Source organism: Microcaecilia unicolor, chromosome 2 (genome assembly GCF_901765095.1).
Source record: "Microcaecilia unicolor chromosome 2, aMicUni1.1, whole genome shotgun sequence".
Taxonomy (NCBI): domain Eukaryota; kingdom Metazoa; phylum Chordata; class Amphibia; order Gymnophiona; family Siphonopidae; genus Microcaecilia; species Microcaecilia unicolor.
In genome coordinates, this window is record NC_044032.1 from 60,788,353 (window position 1) to 60,811,765 (window position 23,413).

Consider the following 23,413-nt stretch of genomic DNA (forward strand, 5'->3'; position numbering starts at 1 on the left):
ATCCCTCTCAGATATAATATATCCAGTTTTAAAGACATGTTCCACTAAGTGAGTGATTTCTGGCTAAACACCAACGGTGAGATCTGAGTCTAATTGGATGTAATACTGAGTGTCCAAGATCTGTCTTTCAATATTTATCTCTGGCCAGCACCACAATACTGCATCCCTTATCAACTGGTTTAATGACAATTTCTCAGTTATGTGACAAACTTGTTAAAGCATTATGCTCGTCTGTAGTTAAATTGTGAAAGCTATTCCAGTGGTTCATTTCCTCTACTTTTTGAATGTCTCCTAAAATGCACTGATTAAATGCAGGAATGAGTGCATCTGATGGGCTGGGAGGTATCCATTTCAAATCATTTTTCATGATAGACAAATCACACCCACTAGTGGGATTTGTGGAAAAAAATTGCATTGGTTTTAAAGCCTGTCATAATTTATTTTGTATTGGATGTATTGGCAGTCAGTTCAATTATTATAACACGTTCACCTCCTGTAGGACAGTGCAGTAATATTTTTTATCTAATGCATGGTTTTAATTAATTTGTTTTTTAATATTAATGGGTCCTTTAACCAAGCTGCAGGAAAAAGGGCCCTGCGCTAGTGGCAGGGGCCGTTTTTCCCACGCTCCAGGGCCCTTTTTAGCAAAGCTGGTAAAAAAGCCCCCAGTGCATATGGCCATGCGGTAAGAGATCTCTTATCGCATGGCCATGTGGCAGGGAGCCCTTACCGCCACCCACTGAGGTAGTGACAAGAGCTCCTGAGCTAACCTAGCGGTAATTGGGCAGTGCGTGACGATATCCGATTAATGCCAGGTTATCACCGTGAAAACCATTTCTTGGAGTTTTCTTTTTCTCCCAGAAATGGCGCGTGCTCAGGGCAGACTACCACTGGCGGGTGGTCCCGGAAGAGCGAGCAGTAAGCCTGCATTGGGCTTACCACCGCTCTGTAAAAGAGCCCCTAAGGACCCTGTTTACTAAGGTGTGCTAGCATTTTTAGCGTGCGCTAACCTTGTAGATGCCCATAGGAATATTATGAGTGTCTATACAGTAAATGCGTACTAAGTATTAGTGCACACTAAAAACGTTAACACGCCTCTAGCGCGGCTTAGTAAACAGGTCCCTAAAATTGTTTCACATCACCGTTCCATTTTCTCATCTTTTTCAGTGTTTTGCAATGATGGTTCTTTTTTCTCACTTTCCTCCTTCACCTTTTTCCCCCTCCCCTTTTCTTCCCCCTTCCCCTTCCTCTCCTTCCCCCACCATTTTTTCTTTTTTCTTCTTTTTATCTTCTTCCTTCTTGTTTCCTCTTTTATATGTTCTTTATATGTAATTTGAAAGTAATATGACAGTATGTTCCTTTTTATAATCTTTTTACTAATTTGATAAAAAAAATAATATATGACCTTTTGCACCAATAGTGTTGCAGCATTTTGACCAATAATTTTTTTCTGCTTCATATATATGTGCAATGGCTTGGCTTTTTATTCACTGCATACTGCAATTAATGGTTGATCTATGTTATTTTATTGATTTATTCATATATTTATATATTTTTAGTTGTTGATGGATGTATATATTGTATGTATATTTTGATGTCCCATTTTATTATTCATATATATTTATATATATATTTTTGCATATTGTTATTTATATTTATGTTGTTTGATTCACTGTTATGGTTGTATGTTTGTATTATTTTTATTCATGTCATCTCCTCTGCTTTGTTTGCTGTTGTGTGCTGTGGAGCATTATTCTTCTGTTTTGCTTGTGTGATTTCAGATATACCATCTGCAGATGAAAAACTATGTAGCACAGTTAAGGAGCCCTTTTACTAAAGTGCACTAAGCATCTTAACACATGGTTATCGTGTGGTAACAGGCTACCGCATAAACACATTAAGCCATTTTGTAGTAGTTTCCCTGTTCTGCATGTTAAGCTACACATTGTGGCATGGGTAGAGACTGGGCATGGAAGTGCGCGCTAACTGGCTGACATAGAATTAACACAGAAGCACTTAGCACCTTCAAAATAGGAGATGGTAAGTGCTCCCACATTACCTCTCTGCAGATATTGCATGCTAATGGTAACACTAGTGCATGATCTACAAAAATTAAAAAGGTTGGAAAGCCCTCTAAAAGTGCTGGGTAAAATATGCAGGCATTGTGTAATAAAATCCTGGATTAAAACACGTTAACTGCAAATTGTAGACTTTAGTAAAAGGTCTGCTATAAATGTTATTTTGAGAGAAGCTGTGTTTTGGTGTGACACTTTAGAAGGTTCCATAGAACTTTCCTGCTCTACTTCCTTTCCATTTTTTTATTTATATGGCTGAAGGAGGATTAATTTGTAAGTACTTTGCAAGTTAGGGGGGGCTGGAGAAAATCCTTTTAAAGAAAAGGTACAGATATTCTATAACTGGTGTCCCAAAGGGCCATAATTTACCTGCTTCTGTTGTCCCCAAATTGTTCTCACTAATTATACCTTCAGAAATTAATTGGAAAAGACTTACTGTTGACATGTTAATAAACTACTTGCTGACATTTTAGTTCTGTTCTCAGCTTGCTTGGGAATCTGCTTTATAAATATGCCATTTCTTTGTGTTTAGAGCCTCTTGTGGCTATTAGCACACAACAGAAAATAAAACTGATAATAAAGGAAAGGCTGCCTACCTTCAGGAAATGAATGTTTTAAAAAGCATTGATGGGGGGTGTTTTTGCTTTTTTAAGGGGGACAGGTCCAATCAAGCATATTTCTGGCTTGTAGTTTTTACTTCATTTCCATAGCCATGGGTAACTATAATGTGATTAAATGCAATGACGACATACATTTTAGGAAAGCTTTGTCAGGGTAAATGATATTTAAAAAAATGATATTTCTCCAATATTAAGTGTCAAATATCAGAAAATATTGCAAATCATATAGAACATAGCTGCTAGACTTATATACAGATTGAATAGATATCCTAGTGTTTCAACTCATCTAAACAAACTGCTCTGGCTTCCATAGTAGAAGGACTCAGGTTCAAAGCTGCTTGTTTAGTTTTTCAAATCCTACAGGGCTTCACCTCTAAACAGCTAAGACCGCTTCGCTATGTCTGTTCCAGTATAACAGACTGAAAAAACAACTGATGCTAGCATCACTATTACAAAAAAACTATTCGAAATCAGAAGATTTTCAGCTCTCTATTCCCCGTTCTTGGAGTCAAAATATGGAACTCTTTACCTATTCCCATCAGAACAGAAAACAGCTACCTCAACTTCAGAAAGAGGCTAAAAACCTTGCTCTTCCCAAAGACTGCTTCATAACAATCCATCATGATGTCTACCTCCTAGTGTCATCCATTATCCTTTCCTTAATGTTTTTAGTCTCATGCATTACACCAGTGGTCTCTAATGTTTCTCATACCTCACACTAACACTATCTGCTTTTGTCTCACTTAGAATGTAAACCGCACTGAACCCTGGAAAGGGGATATTAGCGGTATACAAGAATTGATTTGAATTGAATACAGAATTGGGAAAATATTTTAAACTTGAGTTCACTTGAACTGTGATTATTTTTAGGACAATTGAGCAAACCTGTATAATATCCATTGCTTATGTAACTATTTTTTTTCCTTTACGAGACTCACATGTGATATTTCACTTTTATTGTTAAAAATTGAGGGACTTATTTGCCAAGCTTTTTTTCCATAGACTCACAAAGGAGCTTGATTTACTAAGCTTTTTCTCCCTAATTAGGTTTTCCAAACTATATGGGATTAGATGCAGGGCCTAAATGTAGGATCAACCCAAGGGTAATAAATGCCCTAGGTGAACATTCAGCCACTTCCTCCATTTTCCCCTCCCCCCCCCTCCCCATGGGCCAGAAGCCCTACTATTATCACCATCTGCAATTCCTTTCTCTATGTCCCTGGGTTGCCAACATCTTCCCCTCACATCTCTACTCCACTCCCTAAAGTGTTTGAAATCTAACTTGCACCCCCACCCCCATCCCAACTCCAGCATCTTCCCTCCCACCTCCTACACTGTTAAACCATTCTGTCTGTATCCAGCGGTGATATTCAGCAGCAATTAACTAGAGAATGCCACTAAATATGAGCTCTGACCACCGCAGCATTCTCAGTGATGGCCCATTGCAAAGCTGGAGATTTACCATCGATATGCTTGAGATTGAAGGCCAGGGAGGGAGATTTCTCTCAAAGGTTCCAACATGGCTATAACCAGTTCTGGCAGATGTACATTCCAAAAATTAAAAATTTTTAAAAAATATGTACCATCTTTTTTTTTTAGTTAGTTCAGTCTCTTTATTAACAATGAAAACATAAATGCCCCAGGCTCTGGATCCTGCTTTTCTCTGCCTTCATTTAACTGTCTTGCCAAAAGTCTCCTTGTCCATTTAACATTTCTTATCTCTGCATGTCCATCATTCGTCTTCCTTCTATGTCCTTGTTGGCTCTGTCCACCATCCCCCCTCTTTGTCTTTACCTATCTTCGCACCTTCTTGAGCATCCCTCCTCTCTGTGTCCTTGTCTCCTGTTCAGTACCTCCTCTCTGTCCATATCCCTTATTCTCTGTCCAGCATTGCCCTTCTGTTTTTCTATCCCTCCCAAGTCTAGCATCAACCCTCTGTGCATGTAAATGCATTCATGCACATCCCCACTTCATATTATTATATGGGGCCTCTTCAATCCTCATTTTTCCATGGAGCTGATTAGCCCTTTCCTGATGTTCTCAAGTTTTCTGTCTTTTTTTGTGGCAAGATGTGAAGCCGTAGGGGATGGAGCACAGGAGTGCTGCTCTAGTCACTGGAAAGGAGGAGAGGTATGTGCAGCAGCACTATTACAATCCATAATGGTTGGCGTGGAGGGGCATAATCGAAAGGGGCGCCCAAGGTTTCCTGAGGACGTCATCGCAGGACGTCCCGTCGAAGGGGCAGGGAAACCTGTATTATTGAAACAAAATGGGTGTCCATCTTTCATTTCTATAATACAGTCAGGGACGCCCAAATCTTGACATTTAGGTTGTCCCTAGAAATGGTCGTCATTAGACTTGGTCGTTTCTGATTTTCGGCGATAATGGAAGCTAAGGACGCCCATCTCAGAAATGACCAAATGCAAGCCCTTTGGTCGTGGGAGGAGCCAGCATTCATAGTGCACTGGTCCCCCTCACATGCCAGGACACCAGTTGGGCACCCTAGGGGGCACTGCAATGGACTTCAGAAAAAGCTCCCAGGTACATAGCTCCCTTACCTTGTGTGCTCAGCCCCCCACCCCAAAAAAAAAAACCACTACCCACAACTGTACACCATTACCATAGCCCTTACAGGTGAAGGGGGGGGGCACCTAGATGTGGGTACAGTGGGTTTGTGGTGGGTTTTGAAGGGCTCAGATTTACCACCACTAGTGTAACAGGTAAGGGGGATGGGCCTGGGTCCGCCTGCCTGAGGTGCACTGCACCCACTAAAACTGCTCCAGGGACCTGCATACTCCTGCGATGGACCTGAGTATGAAATTTGAGGCTGGCATAAAATATTTTTATAGTTCTTTTTTGAGGGTGGGAGGGGGTTAGTGACCACTGGGTGGGGGGAGTAAGGGGAAGTCATCCCTGATTCCCTCCAGTGGACATCTGGTCAGTTCGGGCACCTTTTTGTGCCTTGGTCGTAAGAAAAACTGGACCAGGTAAAGTCATCCAAGTGCTCATCAGGGATGCCCTTTTTTTCCATTATGGGTCGAGGACGCCCATGTGTTAAGCACGCCCAAGTTCCGCCTTCACTACGCTTCCGACACACCCCCGTGAACTTTGGCCAAACCCGCGATGGAAAGCAGTTGGGGCCGCCCAAAATCGACTTTCGATTATACCGATTTGGACGACCCTGTGAGAAGGACGCCCATCTTTCAATTTGTGTCGAAAGATGGGCGTCCTTCTCTTTCGAAAATAAGCCTGATTGCGTCTCCAATTGCCTTTGAGATGAATTATTCAGCTCACATGCTTTTCTGATGCTTTATTGAAGAATATGATGACCCCTGATGCAGGCAGTCGCTGAAACATGGCTGAGTTGTGTCTCTGTTCAATAAACTATTTTATGCACCATTGACTTGTTTCTCATTCCTTGGACCGCATAAACTCTTATTGTTTGTCTTTTTCGTAACCAACCATGGTTAACCCTTCTTTGAACATACAACTTCCCAGCCAGGTTTGAATTGACCAAAACTGTCATTTGATTTTGCAGTGGTTATATATTTTGGCAGTATGTCCTTAAAAAGGCCTCCAGTGGCTTTAATAATGCATATGCTGCAGCAAAACCATATCCAATACAAATACCCACAACTGGTGCTTGTAATGCTTTAGGCCCACTCATGAAGCCTCTCAGTGCTGTGCTTGCAGATGACAGAGAGGGATTTAGAGATGTGAAGAGCAGTATATAAAACCTTTGATGCTTCTAAGTTCAGTCTGTCAACGTTCACATCAAAACTGTTAGTCTTGAGAAATCCAGGAGTTGCACCAGGTGCTGGGGATGCATCGACATTAGGAGTGTATCAGTTACCCTCAGTGTCAGGTGTGGTAGAGGCTTTCAGGAATGGACATTGTCTGATTCCCATCCAAAGAGAAGGAAGAATTCATCCTTATCTTCACCAAAACCAAGAACACCCAACATAAAGCATCAAGAGGAGGTTCACATTAAGCTGTCAGAACATGTTGATTAGAACATTGAGGTATTAGTGGCTGTTACACCGCAAAATTCCCCCAGACAGTGATCTGCTCAACCTCCTCAATGTTAGAAGAATCTCACCAACCTTCAAAGACTTTAGCCTAGTCCAGTGGTTCCCAAACTTTCTTGGGTCATGGCACTCCTAGGCTACACATTTCCTCTCGGGTCTCTTCTTCCCCCCCCCCCCCCCCCCCCCCGCAGTCACTGCAGATTGTATTTCCTACCTTCCATCTAGCTTCTGCCTATCTTCTCTCCCTCCTCCATCTAGCTTCTGCCCACCTCTCTCCCCTTCCATCCAGCTTCAGTCCTACGTTCTATCCTTCCTCCAGCTTCTGCTGGTATGTTGATGTCTTACAGTTGTACATTTACTTTGAGCTTGAAAGTGTGGGGAAGAGTGACTTTCAGCACCATCCTTCATCTGCTGTCTCAGTTATTTTTCCATGCCTCTGATTTTCAAACTCATCCAGCATATTCACAATTTCTTCCTGCATGCCAAATTTACTGAATTTACATCTCTTTTTTCTGATTTATTGTGTGAGTGGATGGATGGACAGATAGGTAGACTGTGATCCCTTTTTTTATAATTCTTCCTACTGCATGCATTAGCACTGCCTGATGGCATCACATATATATGTGATTGTTTATCCTGTTGTCCTCTGGAAACTCATTACAGATAAACAATTTTCTGTGCAGTGTTAAAAGCTAAACCAATGAGAGATTAAAGAAACCAAGGGAGGTTTAGGAAAGGTGTGTCTTATTTATTTATATTCATTTGATATTCCTTTTTCCAAGGCTATGGTACAAAGAGGATTGCATAAAATATGGAATACATTAGTGCATGAGATTCATACATAAAGAGGTGTATTTTCAAAGCACTTAGACTTACAAAGTTACATAGTAAGCTATGGAACTTTGTAGGTCTAAGTGCTTTGAAAATAAGCCCCATAGAATAATAGTGCAAGAAAGAGGGCAAGGTACGATGAGAACAATAGGGGAGTAAACAATTTGATAACTACAGCTGGGGGCAAATGAAGCTCTGATGAGAACCTTCCTAGGGGAAGGTAGTTTGATTTTGTTTCCAGAAGATAACAGGTTTCTGTCCTGTTTCAAGAGTTATTTTCCACATGCTGGGTGCAAAGCAGCTAACATGCACAAAGTGTTATGCATGTTAGTTAAGATTACACAGCACTTCCTCTGCAGTAAACTGCACTATCCATTAGTGAAGTATTTTACTCCTGATTTCCCCATGCTAATCTTACTCCCAAAGAAGTAAGAAATGTTAGTGTGAGAAAATCAGCTGTAAAACTACTTTGCTACAGGGTAGGCCGGTGGACATGCAAAATGCTGAATTTCTAAGTGCTCCTGCTGTAAAAAAAAATGTAAAAAATTATTTAAAAAAACACTAAAATCACACACACACTAAAATCTAGGCTTTTACTCTTCTTGTTGGAGCTCAGGTCTAGAGTAAAGATGCACCGTGGAACTAAAAGAGTCATCTGAGGGGAAATGTGGCACTTCACCTAAGATCCCTCATGGCATAAGTGGACCTCCCACCACTGAAGATCTCCCTGGTGGCCTAATTGGCTCCCTTGTATCTCTGATCCCCTTCCCAAAACCCTCAATAGCCCAGGTAGATCCCAATCCCCCAACCACCTCGAAAGTTGGGAGGCAGGAGCAATGCCCACTTGCTCCTGACTCTGGCACCACCATCTTTCATAACGGTAGTGCCGGACCCCTAGCTGTGTTTTAGCATGCAATGCTAAGCCTGTCAAATAAGGCGGTGCTTCCACAATAAGCACTCCCTTATCTGGAAGATTGACTCTAGTAAAGCATCCTGACCACCATTTTGGTGTGAAGAGCGAGATGGCACTAGTCTCCTCCATAGATTGGTTAAGTGTAATTGGTCCGGGGGATTTGGTCCACCATTGGGACTTCTCTGGTCAAGGGCCTTCCTGTGCCATGTGCTCCAGCCAGGAGTGTCGTGAACCAGAAAAACATTGGAGGGGGTGGGGGTTAGGGTTTAATGGGCCTCAATGAGCCACCAAGGAATTTTTGTGTGGTGGTATGTGGTGTCCACTTGCCCATCAGAGAATTATTGCAGGGTGGGGTTAGGGAAAAGAAGTATGGCAGCCATTTAAAAAAAAAATGTTTCCCTTCTTGATAGTACAAAAGTGAGGATTGGCTCACGCACTGACAGGGAGGAAAATAAATAATTCTCGACATAGCAAATGACGGCATATTACCACAGCAGTATGTAATGTTTTTCTCTGTCAGTGTACACTTTTGAACTTTGCAATAATTTGTATGCCATTAGTTTCCTGCATCAAGAGTAAAATATTTTTTTGCTCATGTGTTAGAACGCTGTGCCCAGAAGCTTAGCACACTGTTCTAACACACTGATTGCTGCATCAAGACCTGAGTGTGCATTCTCTTTATGTATCTGTGTACGTATGTGTAAAGAGAGAGAGATTTTCGTAAGCCTTTCTGCAGGTACATCTGTGCTTTAGCCCAAAAATAGGATTCTGTAAAATTTCCCACCGTAGATGCATGTAAAGATATGTGCATAGAGTCTATACATGTATAACTTTACCTGGGGACAGAGCTAGGGAAGGATTTGTGTTTACAGGCATACTTTTGAAAATTTAACCTTATGCATGTAAACTAACATAGAAAACTTGTGTGTACTAAAGAGCAAATGTAAATTTAAGTTTCCAAGCTGAACTTGCATGCAAACGTTTGAAAATTCTTAAGCATCTTAACAAGGAAGACCATTAAAAATATAGATTATGTATATGTTGTACTATAGAAATTGAGGTTTTTTTTTAAAAATTATGCAAACATAAATAAACATAAATATAACACTTCTGCTTGCTACAAATCTGTGGATGCCAGGTTTCTCCTGCTTAATGTTGTGACGTTCATTTCAGGTTCTACACGGTCAGCTATTGTGAGCGGAGTCATAGAATAGCAGTTGGAGCTCGCCATGGTTCAGTGGCCCTGTACGACATCCGGACTGGAAAATGTCAGGTAAATAAATCATTGTGACTTCCTCTTTATAACATGTGCAAGTTATTGAAAAGAAAGAGACTAGCTCTGTACCAGTTGACATACTGAGCTGCTGGAACATTATGGATAATGGTAAGGGGATCAATAGTTTAATGAAGGACTCAAAGGATATAGAGTCCTACTGTCTTCATTCACTGGAACTGAAGGGCTGCCATTGTTTGGGGAAGTAAGAGCTCAAAGTAAGGTGTTACCAATCATTGTCTATTCTGCAATAAATATTCTTCTGGTTCAGTTGTTATGTGCAGGAAATGTTCTCTATTAATAGAACCTTACACACCAGTTTCATGTTTTAAACCTTTGGAAATCAAGTCCATTTCTATTAACAGAATCTGCAAGGTAGCATAATGTGATTGTTGTGGCAATGTGATGCTCTGCTTTGCTAAAACTAGTCAGGAGCAGAGATGAGATTCTTGCACTGTAAGTCTCAGTGGTGATAGTCAGATGCTAACAATGTAATAATAAGCTGGAGGAATATATTTAAAAGTGTATTACTTCACTGTTGTGATATGTTTTTCAACCCATGGGAAAAACAGGATATCTTTTATTCACTTATTCTTTGGATTTGTTAATATACACAGGTGTCAGAGCACAGGAAAAAAATATAGTCTATATATTAGCAAGAAAATGACTATTAGAATGTGGTATTCAGGTTTTACTAACAATGAATTGTCTGATTTAAAAAGCGGTGGAGGCACAGTTTTTTGTTCTGTTCCTGTCATGAAACTCTTCAAAATGAGTACTTCATTTGCATTCTGCAGATTTATAATGCACTAATAGATCTTTAAACCATGGTATCTAAATCTGTGACCAGGTGGCTTAATCTGCAAATTGTTTAAAGTCAGCAAGCAAGTTAGGTTTTTCCTGGGACTTGTAGATTTTAGTCCTCAAAGTTCAGTATCTTTTCACTCTTGTCAGACCAGTCCAGAGAAGTGGGATTTGCTCTCTTTCCAGTAGATGGAAACAGAACAAATCTTCCTGCCTTCAGGTCCGGGCTGAACAGGGCTAGTAAAGCACTGTAAACGTGGCAGGAGGGCACCACAAGCCATGCTTACCTGCAGCTCCCAGTCCCAGCCCAGGTCCCAAACGTAGCCTCCAGTCCACAGCTGCCCACCCTCACCGCCCTTGCCAGCCCCCTTCTCGTTTCTGCCACCGTACTTTTTTTAAAAATCTTTGAATCAGCAGCACCAGCATCTGTGAAGGAAGTAGGCTGCCTCGGGCCTGCCCTCACTGTGTCCCTAATTGGCAACCCCAGCGTCACTATGTCCCATCCTCCTCTGATGTAACTTCCTGTTTCTGCAAGGGCAGGACAGTGAGGTAAGGCCCAAAGCAGTCTGCTTCCTTCACAGAGTCTGGCGCTGCTGATTTGGCAAACAGGGAAGGCTCAAGGCAGCCTGCTTCCTTCATAAACGCTGGTGCTGCCGATTCAAAGATTTAAAAAATGCAGGGCGGCAGAAACGAGAAAAGGGCTAGCAAGGGAACTGAGGATGGGCAGGTGGGGACCAGAGGCTGCAGCTGGGTCTCAAACTAGCAGCTAAAATGGGGGTCAGGGCTGGAACTCAGGGGAGCTGGAGCTGAAACTGGGGACTGATGGGATAATGGGGTTCAAACTGGAGGCTAAAAAGGAGGCCAGGTGGGAGTAATGGGCTGGGGCTGGAACTAGGGGCAGGTGGGATAATGGGGCTGGAACTGGGGGCTGAAAAGAGGGGTCAGAGGCTTGGCAATTGCTCTGATTTAGGTTCTAGGAGAAGGTAGCTGGGGATGAGGTGGGAGAAGGAGTGACAGAAGTGGTCTGATGCTTGGGGCAGTTGCAAGAAGGGACTGATGCTGGAGCTGGGGAAGAGAATGGAAGATCAGAGCTGTCGTACTGGGGTTGGGGGTGGGAGAAGGGGTCTGAGCCCTGACAAGTGACAGATAAGGGTTGGGGGCTGATACAGAGGCTGGAAAATGGAAGAGAATGGCAGATACTGTGTGTGGGTTTGGGAGAAGCAAGGGTATATGCAGGAAAAGGTGAAGATGGAGGGGGGGGCAGAGGGATGGGTAGTGGGGATTAAGGTGGAGGAAAGATAGAGGAAGAAAGAGGTAGGTAGATGGAGAAAGAAGTATGGGAGAAGAGGCAGGGGCAAAGGATAATAGGGGAAAGGGCAAAGGAGACGGTGAGTTGTGAAGAGGATGAAGGACAAATGAAGGGGGACAGATCTTTGATGGAAGTGAGAAAGGGTGGAACTAAAGAAAGTTAAAGGGGAAATGGGTTCCTGAATAAGGGGATAAGACATAAAGGGACTGCAGCTGGAGAGGGGATGAGTTGGCAGGGAAGGAGCTAGAGGTTGGTAAGGGATGAGAGACAGAGAAGATAAGCTGGGGAGGCAATGAATACAGAAAGTGGAAATGGGCAACTTAAAAGTGGGTGAAATACTGGAAATAGGAGACAGAGAAAAGAATAAGACACAGGTAGGAATGGGAGAACTAGGGAGGTAAGTGCAAGAAGTAAATAGGGGAATGACAGAGACTTAAGATAGTGGAGGGGGAAGAAATATAATTTAGCTACCTATAGGTTTAAAAAAAAAGCAGATGAGAGAAATGGAGAAAAAATTAGACAGAAGTATCCGAGTCAGAAGTATATATAAGATTAGAGAAGAAGATAGATAGTGAAAACCAGAAAATGGAAATTAAATCCTGAAAAAGGACTCGGGAGAACGACAACAAGAGGATGTGGTAAGGACAGACCAGGACCAACCCAAGTGGAAAAAAATGGTCAGACGACAAAGGTAGAAAAAAAATTTGATTCTCACTATTTAGAGAAATGAAATGTCAGCTTTGAAAATGTGGATTTCTTTTACTTTATTTTGTACATAAAGAAATGCATTTCTGTTTCTCTTTTCTCAGTTTTCCACTGCTCATAATCCGGTTTCTTAGGTTTTCTATTTCATTTTTGTCTAGGTATTTGTTTCTAATCTATAGTCTCTCTCTCTATTGCTCTTTTTTTTTTTTTTAACTAGGTGACAGTGTGTGTTTTGCTATTGTAATCACAGAGAAGGATTGTTTTAACATGTAGATTCTATGTTCGGGTGTTCTTTTTCCAATTGGAAGTATTCTGGTGTTTTACAATATTTGCAGTGCTGACTTTCATAGGTAGGATTTATACAGTTTGAGTGCCTGTTTGCAAGGTTTTGTGTTAATGCTCAGTGTCTGGTAGTGGAGGAGTTTGAGTTTCTCTCACTCACGTGACACCAGAGTTTGAACAGAATGTTTTTGTAATTATGCTTATGCTCTCTGCCTATTACTTCAAATGTTGTTGGTTGATTTCGGAATGCTCAATGTAAATGAATAATTATACTCTATAGGGGCAATTCTATAGCTGGGCACCACAATTTGGGTGTACTAATGCTGCACGCTAAGCATCAATTCTATAACAGCATCTGTTCACCAAGATGCCGTTAGAGAATACTAGCCTAAGTTGCCATTGATGCAGCTAAATGTAGGTGTGAATAGTTATGCATAACTGTTCACGGCTAAATGTGGCACTTTAGCATAAAACTTATTACGTGCATGCCCCTTGCACTTATGTGGTAAGTGACTTGTGTGTGTAAATTATAGAATAATACTTTTAGCATTTATGCACATATGTGTGCATTACATGTATGTAAATGTTAGTATTCTATAATATATGCGCACAAATGGTGCCTAACTGTAGAACTCTGTTATAGAATTAGGGTGCATGTGATTTAAACTGGGGGCAGAGCTTTGTCCCGTCCCCCCCCCCCCCCAAAAAAAAAATGCATTCTGCTGCCTCTGGGAGGGGAGGGGAGAAGGTGCTAGACAGGTGGGGGGAGTGTTGGTTGGGAGGAGAAAAGAGAGAGAGAGGAGATGCTGGATGGGTAGGGGACACCAACTAATAAATCATGGGGGGTGCCAGAAACCCTAGCACCGGCCCTGGGCCTGACTACTAGTTATATGCCTAGGGTAGCACACGTTAGGAGGCAGTACTAGCACAGTAGTCCTTGCCATTGAACAAATGTCAGCACAGCCAGTGCATGGGGTCATGAATATCTATTCATGCTTAAGGGCCTCTACAGCCTCCTACCCCTTCCAAAACAGGAAGTTCAAAAAGGAGTAGAATGTGGTAGGCTTTGAGCATGCATAGATGTTGATGTCCCACACTCCAAGTTAATCTGATCTTTGTTTAGTACCTCCAGCCTGGGCAGACTTTGCAATGGCACAATAGCAATGAGTAAGAGGAGGAGGAGTGAAGTAGGCCTAAAACAGGGAAATGAAGTAAGCAGGTGGGAAGATGCTGGAAATTGGGTAGGTGGGTAAGGAAAGGAAGAGCAGATGCTAAGCACCTGGTTTGGGGGAAGGGGTTAGAAAAAGAAAGGGAGATGCTCACCTTAGGGTGAGGGGGGAATAAGGAGAGATGCTAGACTTTAGGGTAGGAAGAGCCCTTGAGCCAGTTTTTGGGAGGAGGGGGCTGAAGATTTCCCTAGGGCATCAGATTTCCCTAGGGCATCAGATAACCTTGGGCCAACCCTGTTTGCCTTCCCCATGTAAATACTGATGCATCCAGGAAGCCAGTCAGTATTGCCCTGTCTCCAGCAGGGGAGAGGTGTTTGCTGGTATAGCAAGGCTGAAGAGATTCTGGCAGAGCAAACTGACTGACAGTGAGTTTTTTTTCCTCCCTCCTCACACTGGATCGCTAGAGGATTCCTTTGAAGCCAGGTAGGGAACTATTGGCCTGAAGCTGCCTGCCTAGATTAATCAAAACTGGTTGTGGAAAAAAAGGAGGAAGGGAACAGATATATCCTTGTACTGTTGCAAGCCCTGAAAAACCCCGGAAGCAGGAGCCTCCCCTGTGGAAAGGCTGATGGGGCCACCTTAAGATTCTCAAGCTGTTTATAAACTCTTTCTTCCGTAACACTCCATTCCCAGATGTTCCCTCAGCAGCCAAATGTCTGGAAATAGAGTGGATACTACGCCGTTTACGGGAGAAAAGTTTATAAACAGCTTGAGAATCTGAAAGTGGACAAAGCTATGGGACCGGATGGGATACATCCCATTATACTGAGGGAGCTCAAAGAGGTTCTGGCGGGACCTGATTTATTTAATAGATCTTTAGAGACGGGAGAGGTTCTGCAAGATTGGAGACAAGCAGATGTGGTCCCTCTTCACAAAAGTAGAGACAGGGAAGAAGTGGGAAGTACTGTAGAGTTTGTTTGGGGTCTAGAATCCAACTCCACCCTCCTAGGCCCGTTATATTCTGTTCCTGGCTGCACTCTCACTCAGTTTGTATATAGTTTCAGGTTGACCTGTGTTATGTCCTTGCCTTTGCAAGGCCCAGTTGACCTAAGGTGGTTGTTTTCAGTGAGCCTAGTTGCTAGGGATTCCCCACCTGAGAATTATAGGCCTGCTTGTTCTCGGAGAAAATGAAGATACTTACCTTTAGCAGGTATTCTCCGAGGACAAGAGGCCTTATATTCTCTCAATCCCCTAGGAGTTGTCTTCTCTTTTTATCATATACTATAATATTGGACAGTGAAGTGAGTCTCTCGCTCCACAAAGCTCTTTCAGCTTGCTATAAGCTCCGGACTGGGCAGCGTGGATTGCATTACCCACTTGTGAGAATACAAAGCCTGCTGTCCTCAGAGAATACCTGCTACAGGTAAGTATCTTTGCTTTTGAAATTGTCCCTCGGTAACAGCTATAAATTCAGCCAGGATTATCTCAGGACCAGCACACCTGTTGCTTGAAGGCACCATATAGGGAATCCCAAAGAAGATGCAGTTATGAGGCCACATCTGCTTCTTACTAACACAAATACTGTGTCATTTTTGGTAGTTGGTCTCCTGACTCCGAAAGAGTAAGAGCTACAATGGAGAGTTACTTGCTTTGGTCAAAGGTCAGACAAGTAGGGAGATAATCAGGGGCATTTTAGAAAGAGAAGGGCACCCATCTTCCGACACAAATCGGGAGATGGGCATCCTTCTCTCAAGGTCGCCCAAATCAGCATAATCAAAAGCCGATTTTGGGCATCCTCAACTGCTTTCCGTCGCGGGGACGACCAAAGTTCCCAGAGCGTGTTGGCAGTGTACCGAAGGCGGGACTGGGGTATGCTTAACAGATGGACGTCCTCGGCCGATAATGAAAAAAAGAAGGGCATCCCTGACGAGCATTTGGCCGACTTTATTTGGTCCCTTTTTTTTCACGACCAAGCCTCAAAAAGGTGCCCGAACTGACCAGATGACCTCCGGAGGGAATTGGGGATCACCTCCCCTTACTCCCCCAGTGGTCACCAACCCCCTCCCACCCCCAAAAAATTTTAAAAACATTTTTTCCCAGCCTGTATGCCAGCTTCAAATGTCATACCCAGCTCCCTGACAGCAGTATGCAGGTCCCTGGAGCAGTTTTTAGTGGGTGCAGTGCACTTCAGGCAGGTGGACCCAGGCCCATCCCCCCTACCTGTTACACTTATGGTGGTAAATGTGAGCCCTCCAAAACCCACAAGAAACCCACTGTACCCACATCTAGGTGCCCCCTACATCCCTAAGTGCTATGGTAGTGGTGTACAGTTGTGGGGAGTGGGTTTTGGGGGATTCAGCACACAAGGTAAGAGAGCTATGCACCTGGGAGCTTTTTCCTGAAGTCCACTGCAGTGCCCCCTAGGGTGCCCGGTTGGTGTCCTAGCATGTGAGTGGGACCAGTGCACTATGAATGCTGGCTCCTCCCATGACCAAATGGCTTGGATTTGGTCGTTTCTGAGGTGGGCGTCCTCGGTTTCCATTATCCACAAAAATCGTGGACGAGCATCTCTAAGGTCAACCTAAATGTTGAGATTTGGGCGTCCCTAACCGTATTATCGAAACGAAAGATGGACGCCCATCTTGTTTCGATAATATGGGTTTCCCCACCCCTTCGCAGGGACGTCCTCTGGGCGGCCCGTTCGATTATGCCCCTCCACGTTTGCTCTGTGCAGTAAATGCAGGGCAGATGCATAGATTTTGCACTTACCACATGTTAATGTTTGCTGTTAATATACGGTAAATACAATTTGAGTAGGGTCTGCCCCCTAGCAAAAAAGCTGGTATTATAAATAGCATTATTCCCCTGAAATTTAAAGAAAAAATTAATAATTTAATATAAACTAAATACAGTATTGTGGTAGTGATATTAACAACTGTGTGCCCCATAGGAACAACAATTAAAATTATTTAAAAAATACAATATAATCTATATTTTGATTTAGTATTGCTGAAAAATGTTTAAATAAAAAAATACATTTCTGCTCCTCCTGCAGTAAATCAAATTAATGTCACCACCTCTTCATATTGGCTTAATGATTTTGATGACAAAAAAGATAAATCTTCAAAAACATGACCATATTCTAAACAATGTACTACTAGGGGAGCTGTTCTTATCCCATTCTTATTATAAGTATCCCTGTTCTCAGTTTTCTGACTGTCTTTCCTACATAAATAGCACACATGGACATTGAATAATATATATAACACAGGTTGAGTTTCAGTCTGACCTATGTCTTAATGTAGAACCATACCCTGTAGTCAGGGCCGGTCTTAGCAAGTGCAGGGCCTTGTGCAGACCAATTTGATAGGGCCCCCTCCCTCTGAGCTCCAGGGCCGCCACCCCTCCTGAGCTTCCTCCGAGCTCCAGGACCATCCCCCCTCCCAAGCTCCAGGGCCCCCCTCCCTCTCTCCAAGCTCTAAAGGCACCCTCCCTCCCTCTGAGCTCTAAGGGCACCCTCCCTCCCTCCCAGCTCCAAGGCTCCCCTCCCTCTCTCTGAGCTCTAAGTGCACCCTCCCTCATTCCCTCCCTGCCTCCTGTGCTCCCTCCGAATTTTAAAAATCATCTTACCTCGTCGGGTTACAGCAGCAGGCAGCAGCAGCGAAAAGCGTGTGAACTCGGCGCTTCAGGGGCCTTCCTTTCTCTCTCTCAGCTCTGGTCCCAACTCCCGCCCTCATTTCCTGTTTCCGGGAGGGCGGGACCAGAGCTGAGAGAGGGAAAGGAAGGCTCCTGAAGCGCCGAGCAGCTCGCACGCTTTTTACTGCTGCTGCCTGCCGCCGTAACCTCAACGAGGTAACTTAGATGACTTTTAAAATTCAGAGGGAGGAGGACTGGAACTCGGGTGGTTAGGGCAGAGTTGAGGTGCGCCGCGCAGGGCCCCCTTGAGCGCGAGGCCCTATGCGGTCGCCTCGCCCTAAGACCGGCCCTGCCTGTAGTAGTGTGTTAAAACTGATAATGTTTAAATGGCTTATTTATTTATTTGTATCATTTGTATCCCACATTTTCCCACCTATTTGCAGGCTCAATGTGGCTTACATAATACCGTAAAGGCGTTCGCCAATTCCGGTATAAACAGTTACACAGTGATGTTATGGTAGATGTTATGTTTATTTAATATATGGCCCTTCCTGCCATCATAACAGGCAAACAGAAACACTACCACATTTAAAATAGCCTTGAGTAGATTGGGTTGTTTATTTCTTTCTTTCTAAGGGGCCCTTTTACTAATCTGTGTTAGGTGCTAATGTGTGCCTAATGCAGTTAAAGATGGAGTACCATGGGGTGCACTCAAGTGTCTTGTAGTAAGTCAGAAATATACGTGCACTGACTGCCTACTAAAAAATATTTCAAAAATATTTTGAGGGGGTGTGTCACGGACAGAGAATGGACATGCCTATGCTCTACAGTTAGGGCATCTACATTATCACGTGCTAAGTGGTTAGTGCAGGGATACCATGGCTCTTACCCCCACAAGATGGGTGGCGGTAAGTGCTCATGCAGTAATTTTTTTAAATGGTTGTGAGCTAATGGCAACATTAGCACATGGCCATTAATACAAAAAACAGAAACTTGGCCATTTTATGGCTGCAGTAAAAATGGCTTTAGTACACAGAAACCCGCATAAGTGCGAGCTAAGGCCACTGTTTGCAGCAGCTTTGTAAAAGGACCCCTAAATTGGGTAATGCCGATGATACTATTCTATCTTGTAGAATTTTCCCTCTGGAATAGGCAACTATTAGATTGTTTATCATTTATTTAGGCTTACTATACCGCATTATGGGCCCGATTCTATATATGGTACCTAAAATTCACACACGGTAGGCAATCACGCCTAAGCGTATTCTTAATACTGCGCATAAATCTACACGCAGTATTTACTACTACTACTACTACTACTAACTATCATTTCTAAAGCGCTACTAGGGTTACGCAGCGCTGTACAATTTAAACATAGAAGGACAGTCCCTGCTCAAAGAGCTTACAATCTAAAAGACAAGAGAACAATCTAAAGACAAGTAAACAATCTAGAGGACGAGTGAACAGTTAATCTGATAGGGTGGATAGGTTGGGACATTTTATATTTCTCGAGCGGTTAGGCGCCGAAGGCAGCATTGAAGAGGTGAGTTTTAAGCAGAGATTTGAAGATGGGTAGGGAGGGGGCATGGCGTATGGGTAAAGGAAGATTGTTCCAGGCATAGGGTGAGGCAAGGCAGAATGAGCGGAGCCTGGAGTTGGCAGTGGTGGAGAAGGGTACTGAGAGAAGGGCTTTGTCCTGTGAGCGGAGGTTGCGGGCGGGAACATAGGGGTAGATGAGGGTGGAGAGGTAGTGAGGAGCCGCAGACTGAGTGCATTTGTAGGTAAGGAGGAGGAGCTTGAATTGTATGCGATATCTGATCGGAAGCCAATGAAGTGATTTGAGGAGAGGGGTGATATGAGTATATCGGTTTTGGCGGAATATAAGACGTGCAGCAGCGTTCTGAACGGATTGAAGGGGGGATAGATGGCCGAGTGGGAGGCCGGTGAGGAGTAAGTTGCAGTAATCAAGGCGAGAGGTAATGAGAGCGTGGACGAGAGTTCTGGTGGTATGCTCAGAGCGGAAAGGGCGAATTTTGCTGATGTTGAAGAGGAAGAAGCGACAGGTCTTGGCAGTCTGTTGGATATGCGCAGAGAAGGAGAGGGAGGAGTCGAAGATGACTCCGAGGTTGCGGGCAGATGGGACGGGGAGGATGAGGGTGTTATCAACAGAGATAGAGAGTGAAGGAAGAGGAGAAGTGGGTTTAGGAGGAAAGACGAGGAGCTCGGTCTTGGACATGTTCAGCTTCAGGTGACAGTTGGACATCCATGCCGCAATGTGGGATAAACAGGCCGATACCTTGGCCTGGGTCTCCGCAGGGATGTCAGGTGTGGAGAGGTATAGCTGGGTGTCATCAGCATAAAGATGATACTGAAAACCATGAGACGAGATCAGCGAACCCAGGGAAGAGGTGTAGATTGAGAAGAGAAGGGGTCCAAGGACAGATCCCTGGGGAACTCCAACAGATAGTGGGATGGGAGTGGAGGAAGATCCATGGGAGTGTACCCTGAAGGTGCGGTGGGAGAGATAAGAGGGAGAACCAGGAGAGGACAGGGCCTTGGAACCCAAAAGAGGACAGCGTGGCAAGAAGTAAATCATGATTGACAGTGTCAAACGCGGCGGAAAGATCGAGGAGGATGAGGATGGAGTAGTGACCTCTGGATTTGGCCAGGAGCAGGTCATTGCAAACTTTAGAGAGTGCCATTTCAGTCGAGTGCAGAGGGCGAAAACCGGATTGAAGTGGATCGAGGATGGCATGAGAGGAGAGAAAATCAAGGCAGCGGCTATGAACGGGCGCGCTCAAGTATTTTGGAAAGGAAGGGTAAAAGAGAGATGGGGCGGTAGTTGGAGGGGCAGGTAGGGTCAATACACTTAGGCGTAGTTCACGTGACTAAATCTGTGAATGTCCATTTATGCTAATGAAAAGTTAGCCTAAATCCCTGTGTGTAGATTTACATGCAGTCACCCATATTTTAGAACAACGTGTATATAGTTTGAAACGCCCATTTCCATGCCCCCTAACCACATCCCTTTTTGCCTGCGTGCGTTAGAATTTAAGCGCAGTGCATTACAGAATATGCTTAACAATGTGCGTAAATTCAAATTTTTGCCAATTAGTGCTTGTTATTGGTTAAGAGTTGTTAACAATGCTTAACAGCTTGTTAAACAATTAATCTACACATGTAGTTATAGAATATGCATAATTGCACATAACTCTAGGCACACTATATAGAATGCAGGGGTATATGCAGAGCATGTCAAAATGGTTTACAATGTATAAATTATTTTAATAGAACAAAAATAACTCCATAATGTCAATAGGAACGAGAACACTCAGAACACACGTTCTTTTAATCTTTCTTAGTGTTTTGGAACCAGGGACAATGACCCAGGCCCACAGCACACTTTGGGGCCCTTTTACAAAGGCGCGCTGAAAATGGCCTGCGGTAGTGTAGACGCGTGTTCGAGTGCATGCAGAATCGTTTTTCAGCGCACCTGTAAAAAAATGCCTTCTTTTTATTTTTGCTGAAAATGGACATGCAGCAAAATGAAAATTGCCACACGTTCATTTTGGGTCAGAGAGCTTACCGCCAGCCATTGTCCTTGCGGTAAGGTTTCATGCGGTAACCAAGCGATAATGGTCTAAGCACGAAAAATGATGTTTACCACCTGCACGCCAGAAAATAAAAATGTATTCTGGCGCATGTAGCAGACGTACGTCAAAAATGAAATTACTGCAAGGGCCACGGGAAAGCCAGGTGGTAACTCATAATTGACGCACAGGGGCGTGCGTAGGCGCCTACACGGCTTAGTAAAAGGGCCCCTTTATCTAGCCAAAAATAAAATTAATAATAATAAAAATATGACTCCCTCAACCCCTAATTTTCAAAGGCAGTCTGAAACAAGTGCATTTTTAAAGTTGATCTGAATTGTGCATAAGACGGTTCTGACCCTTTAGGGAGGGGTAGGGCATTTCAAAAAGAAGAATGAAGAAACAAAAAGCAGGAAATGGAAGAAGACTCAAACAAATAATGGGACTTAAAAGTAAAACAATAATTCATATGACACAAAAGAATTCATTTATTGCTATAACATCAAACACTCAGCTATTGCATAGGATTCGACATGGCGCTGCATTTCAGCCCAAAAAGCCTGCCTCAGGAGTCTACAAAAGCAATATAAATAAACCAAGTGAATACATGAAAAATAATAACATAAAAATGGTCAAACACATTAAGATAATACATAAATATATATCCATGTATACAAAATATCAAAGATTTCCACAAACTAAAAATGTCCTTGTTAGGCTATCTGTATAACAATGCTAGACCTTTGTGAATCATATAGCTCCTGGAAGGAAAAAGGCCTCAAAGAGCTCCTAGATGATAAAACTACCAGAGCTAGCCAGATCAAAAAGATCTTCTCTTCATTATCGGCCAGAAAAAAACCTTCCAATTGTGATAAACTTCTTGTTAATCAAGTACTATTTTTATTTTTCTTATTTTCTTATGACCCTGAGCCCAAAGTCAGTGGAAACAAAATTTTCTCTCCACCCTCCCCCCCCATGCCCCCTGCCCAAATGCAAAATATATTTACTTAAGCTGTTGGGGTTCCCAAGCCTCACCTGCTGACGACCTCTTCCTCCAGTCTGGTGGCCAGAACTCGCCAACCTCTGAGTCTGATGTCAGCTCAGAGATACTAGCCAGAAGAGTTTGGAGATTTCTGGCTGCCGGATCAGAGGAGGTAGTCTTCAGCTGGCAAGGCTTCAGGATCTCCACCAGCCACAGCAAGGGAGGTGGCTAAATTATGGGAGGGCCTGGTACTGGAACTCCAGTGTGTTCAGTACAAAAAGAAGTGCATGCCTGTTTTTATTTTGCCAGTGTTGCACTTGCTGAGTTTAATTTCTTGAGGTTTCCAGTTCAATTTCTATTTGTATTTGTGATCCCTTGTTTTTTATTTGGTGAAGGTCCATCTGTGTTTTATGTGTGAATAAGTCATTTAAAGTTGCTTTATGTGTAGTAGTAATGTCAGATGGGTAGATTGAGGGGAGGGGAAGGGAGGAAACGGGATCAAGGGCCCCCTCCCTAATTTCTGCCCTGGGCCCCAACATGTCTAAAACCAACCCTGCCCCCCACCTCAGCACATACTCCTCCCCCACAGTGCCTCCCCCACATTGGCACTCCCCCACTCGCCTTAGCATTCACCCATATTAGCTCCCTTCTAGCCAGTCAGCTCATCTGCGTAATCCTGACATCCCAGGAGTTCCAGAGATGATGAGGAGGGGAGGGCAGATTCAATCCCCACTTGATCTTGCTGTAGTGGCTGCCTTCTTCAAAATGATGCAGAGCCGGTGGTGGGAGGCAGGGCTGGTGGTTTGGAGGCGGGGCTAGTGCTGGGCAGACTTCTACGGTCTGTGCCCTGAAAATGGCAGATACAAATCAAGGTAAGGTATACACAAAAAGTAACACATATGAGTTTATCTTGTTGGGCAGACTGGATGGACCGTGCAGGTCTTTTTCTGCCGTCATCTACTATGTTACTATGTTAAGGGGCTCAAAGAACTAAGCCCTTATATGGCACTTTGAAAACCCTAGTGTTAGTACTGCTTTGCTGTTTTTAGGGATCATCAACACGATTTTGAAGAAGGCTCTAGAACATCAATATACAGTGGGGGAAATAAGTATTTGATCCCTTGCTGATTTTGTAAGTTTGCCCACTGACAAAGACATGAGCAGCCCATAATTGAAGGGTAGGTTATTGGTAACAG

The 23,413-nt window shown here is 43.5% G+C and overlaps 1 protein-coding gene across 3 annotated transcripts in view; it reads left to right on the top strand.

The window, feature by feature from the left end:
* The window catches only part of WDR7 (WD repeat domain 7), a 754,216-nt gene that overhangs the window by 625,357 nt on the left and 105,446 nt on the right, over window positions 1-23,413 (top strand). For all 3 annotated transcript variants that reach the window (XM_030192974.1, XM_030192976.1, XM_030192975.1), the window contains one exon: window positions 9,641-9,740. In XM_030192974.1, coding sequence (XP_030048834.1) covers window positions 9,641-9,740 — 100 coding nt within the window. The remainder of the gene's footprint in view (window positions 1-9,640; window positions 9,741-23,413) is intronic.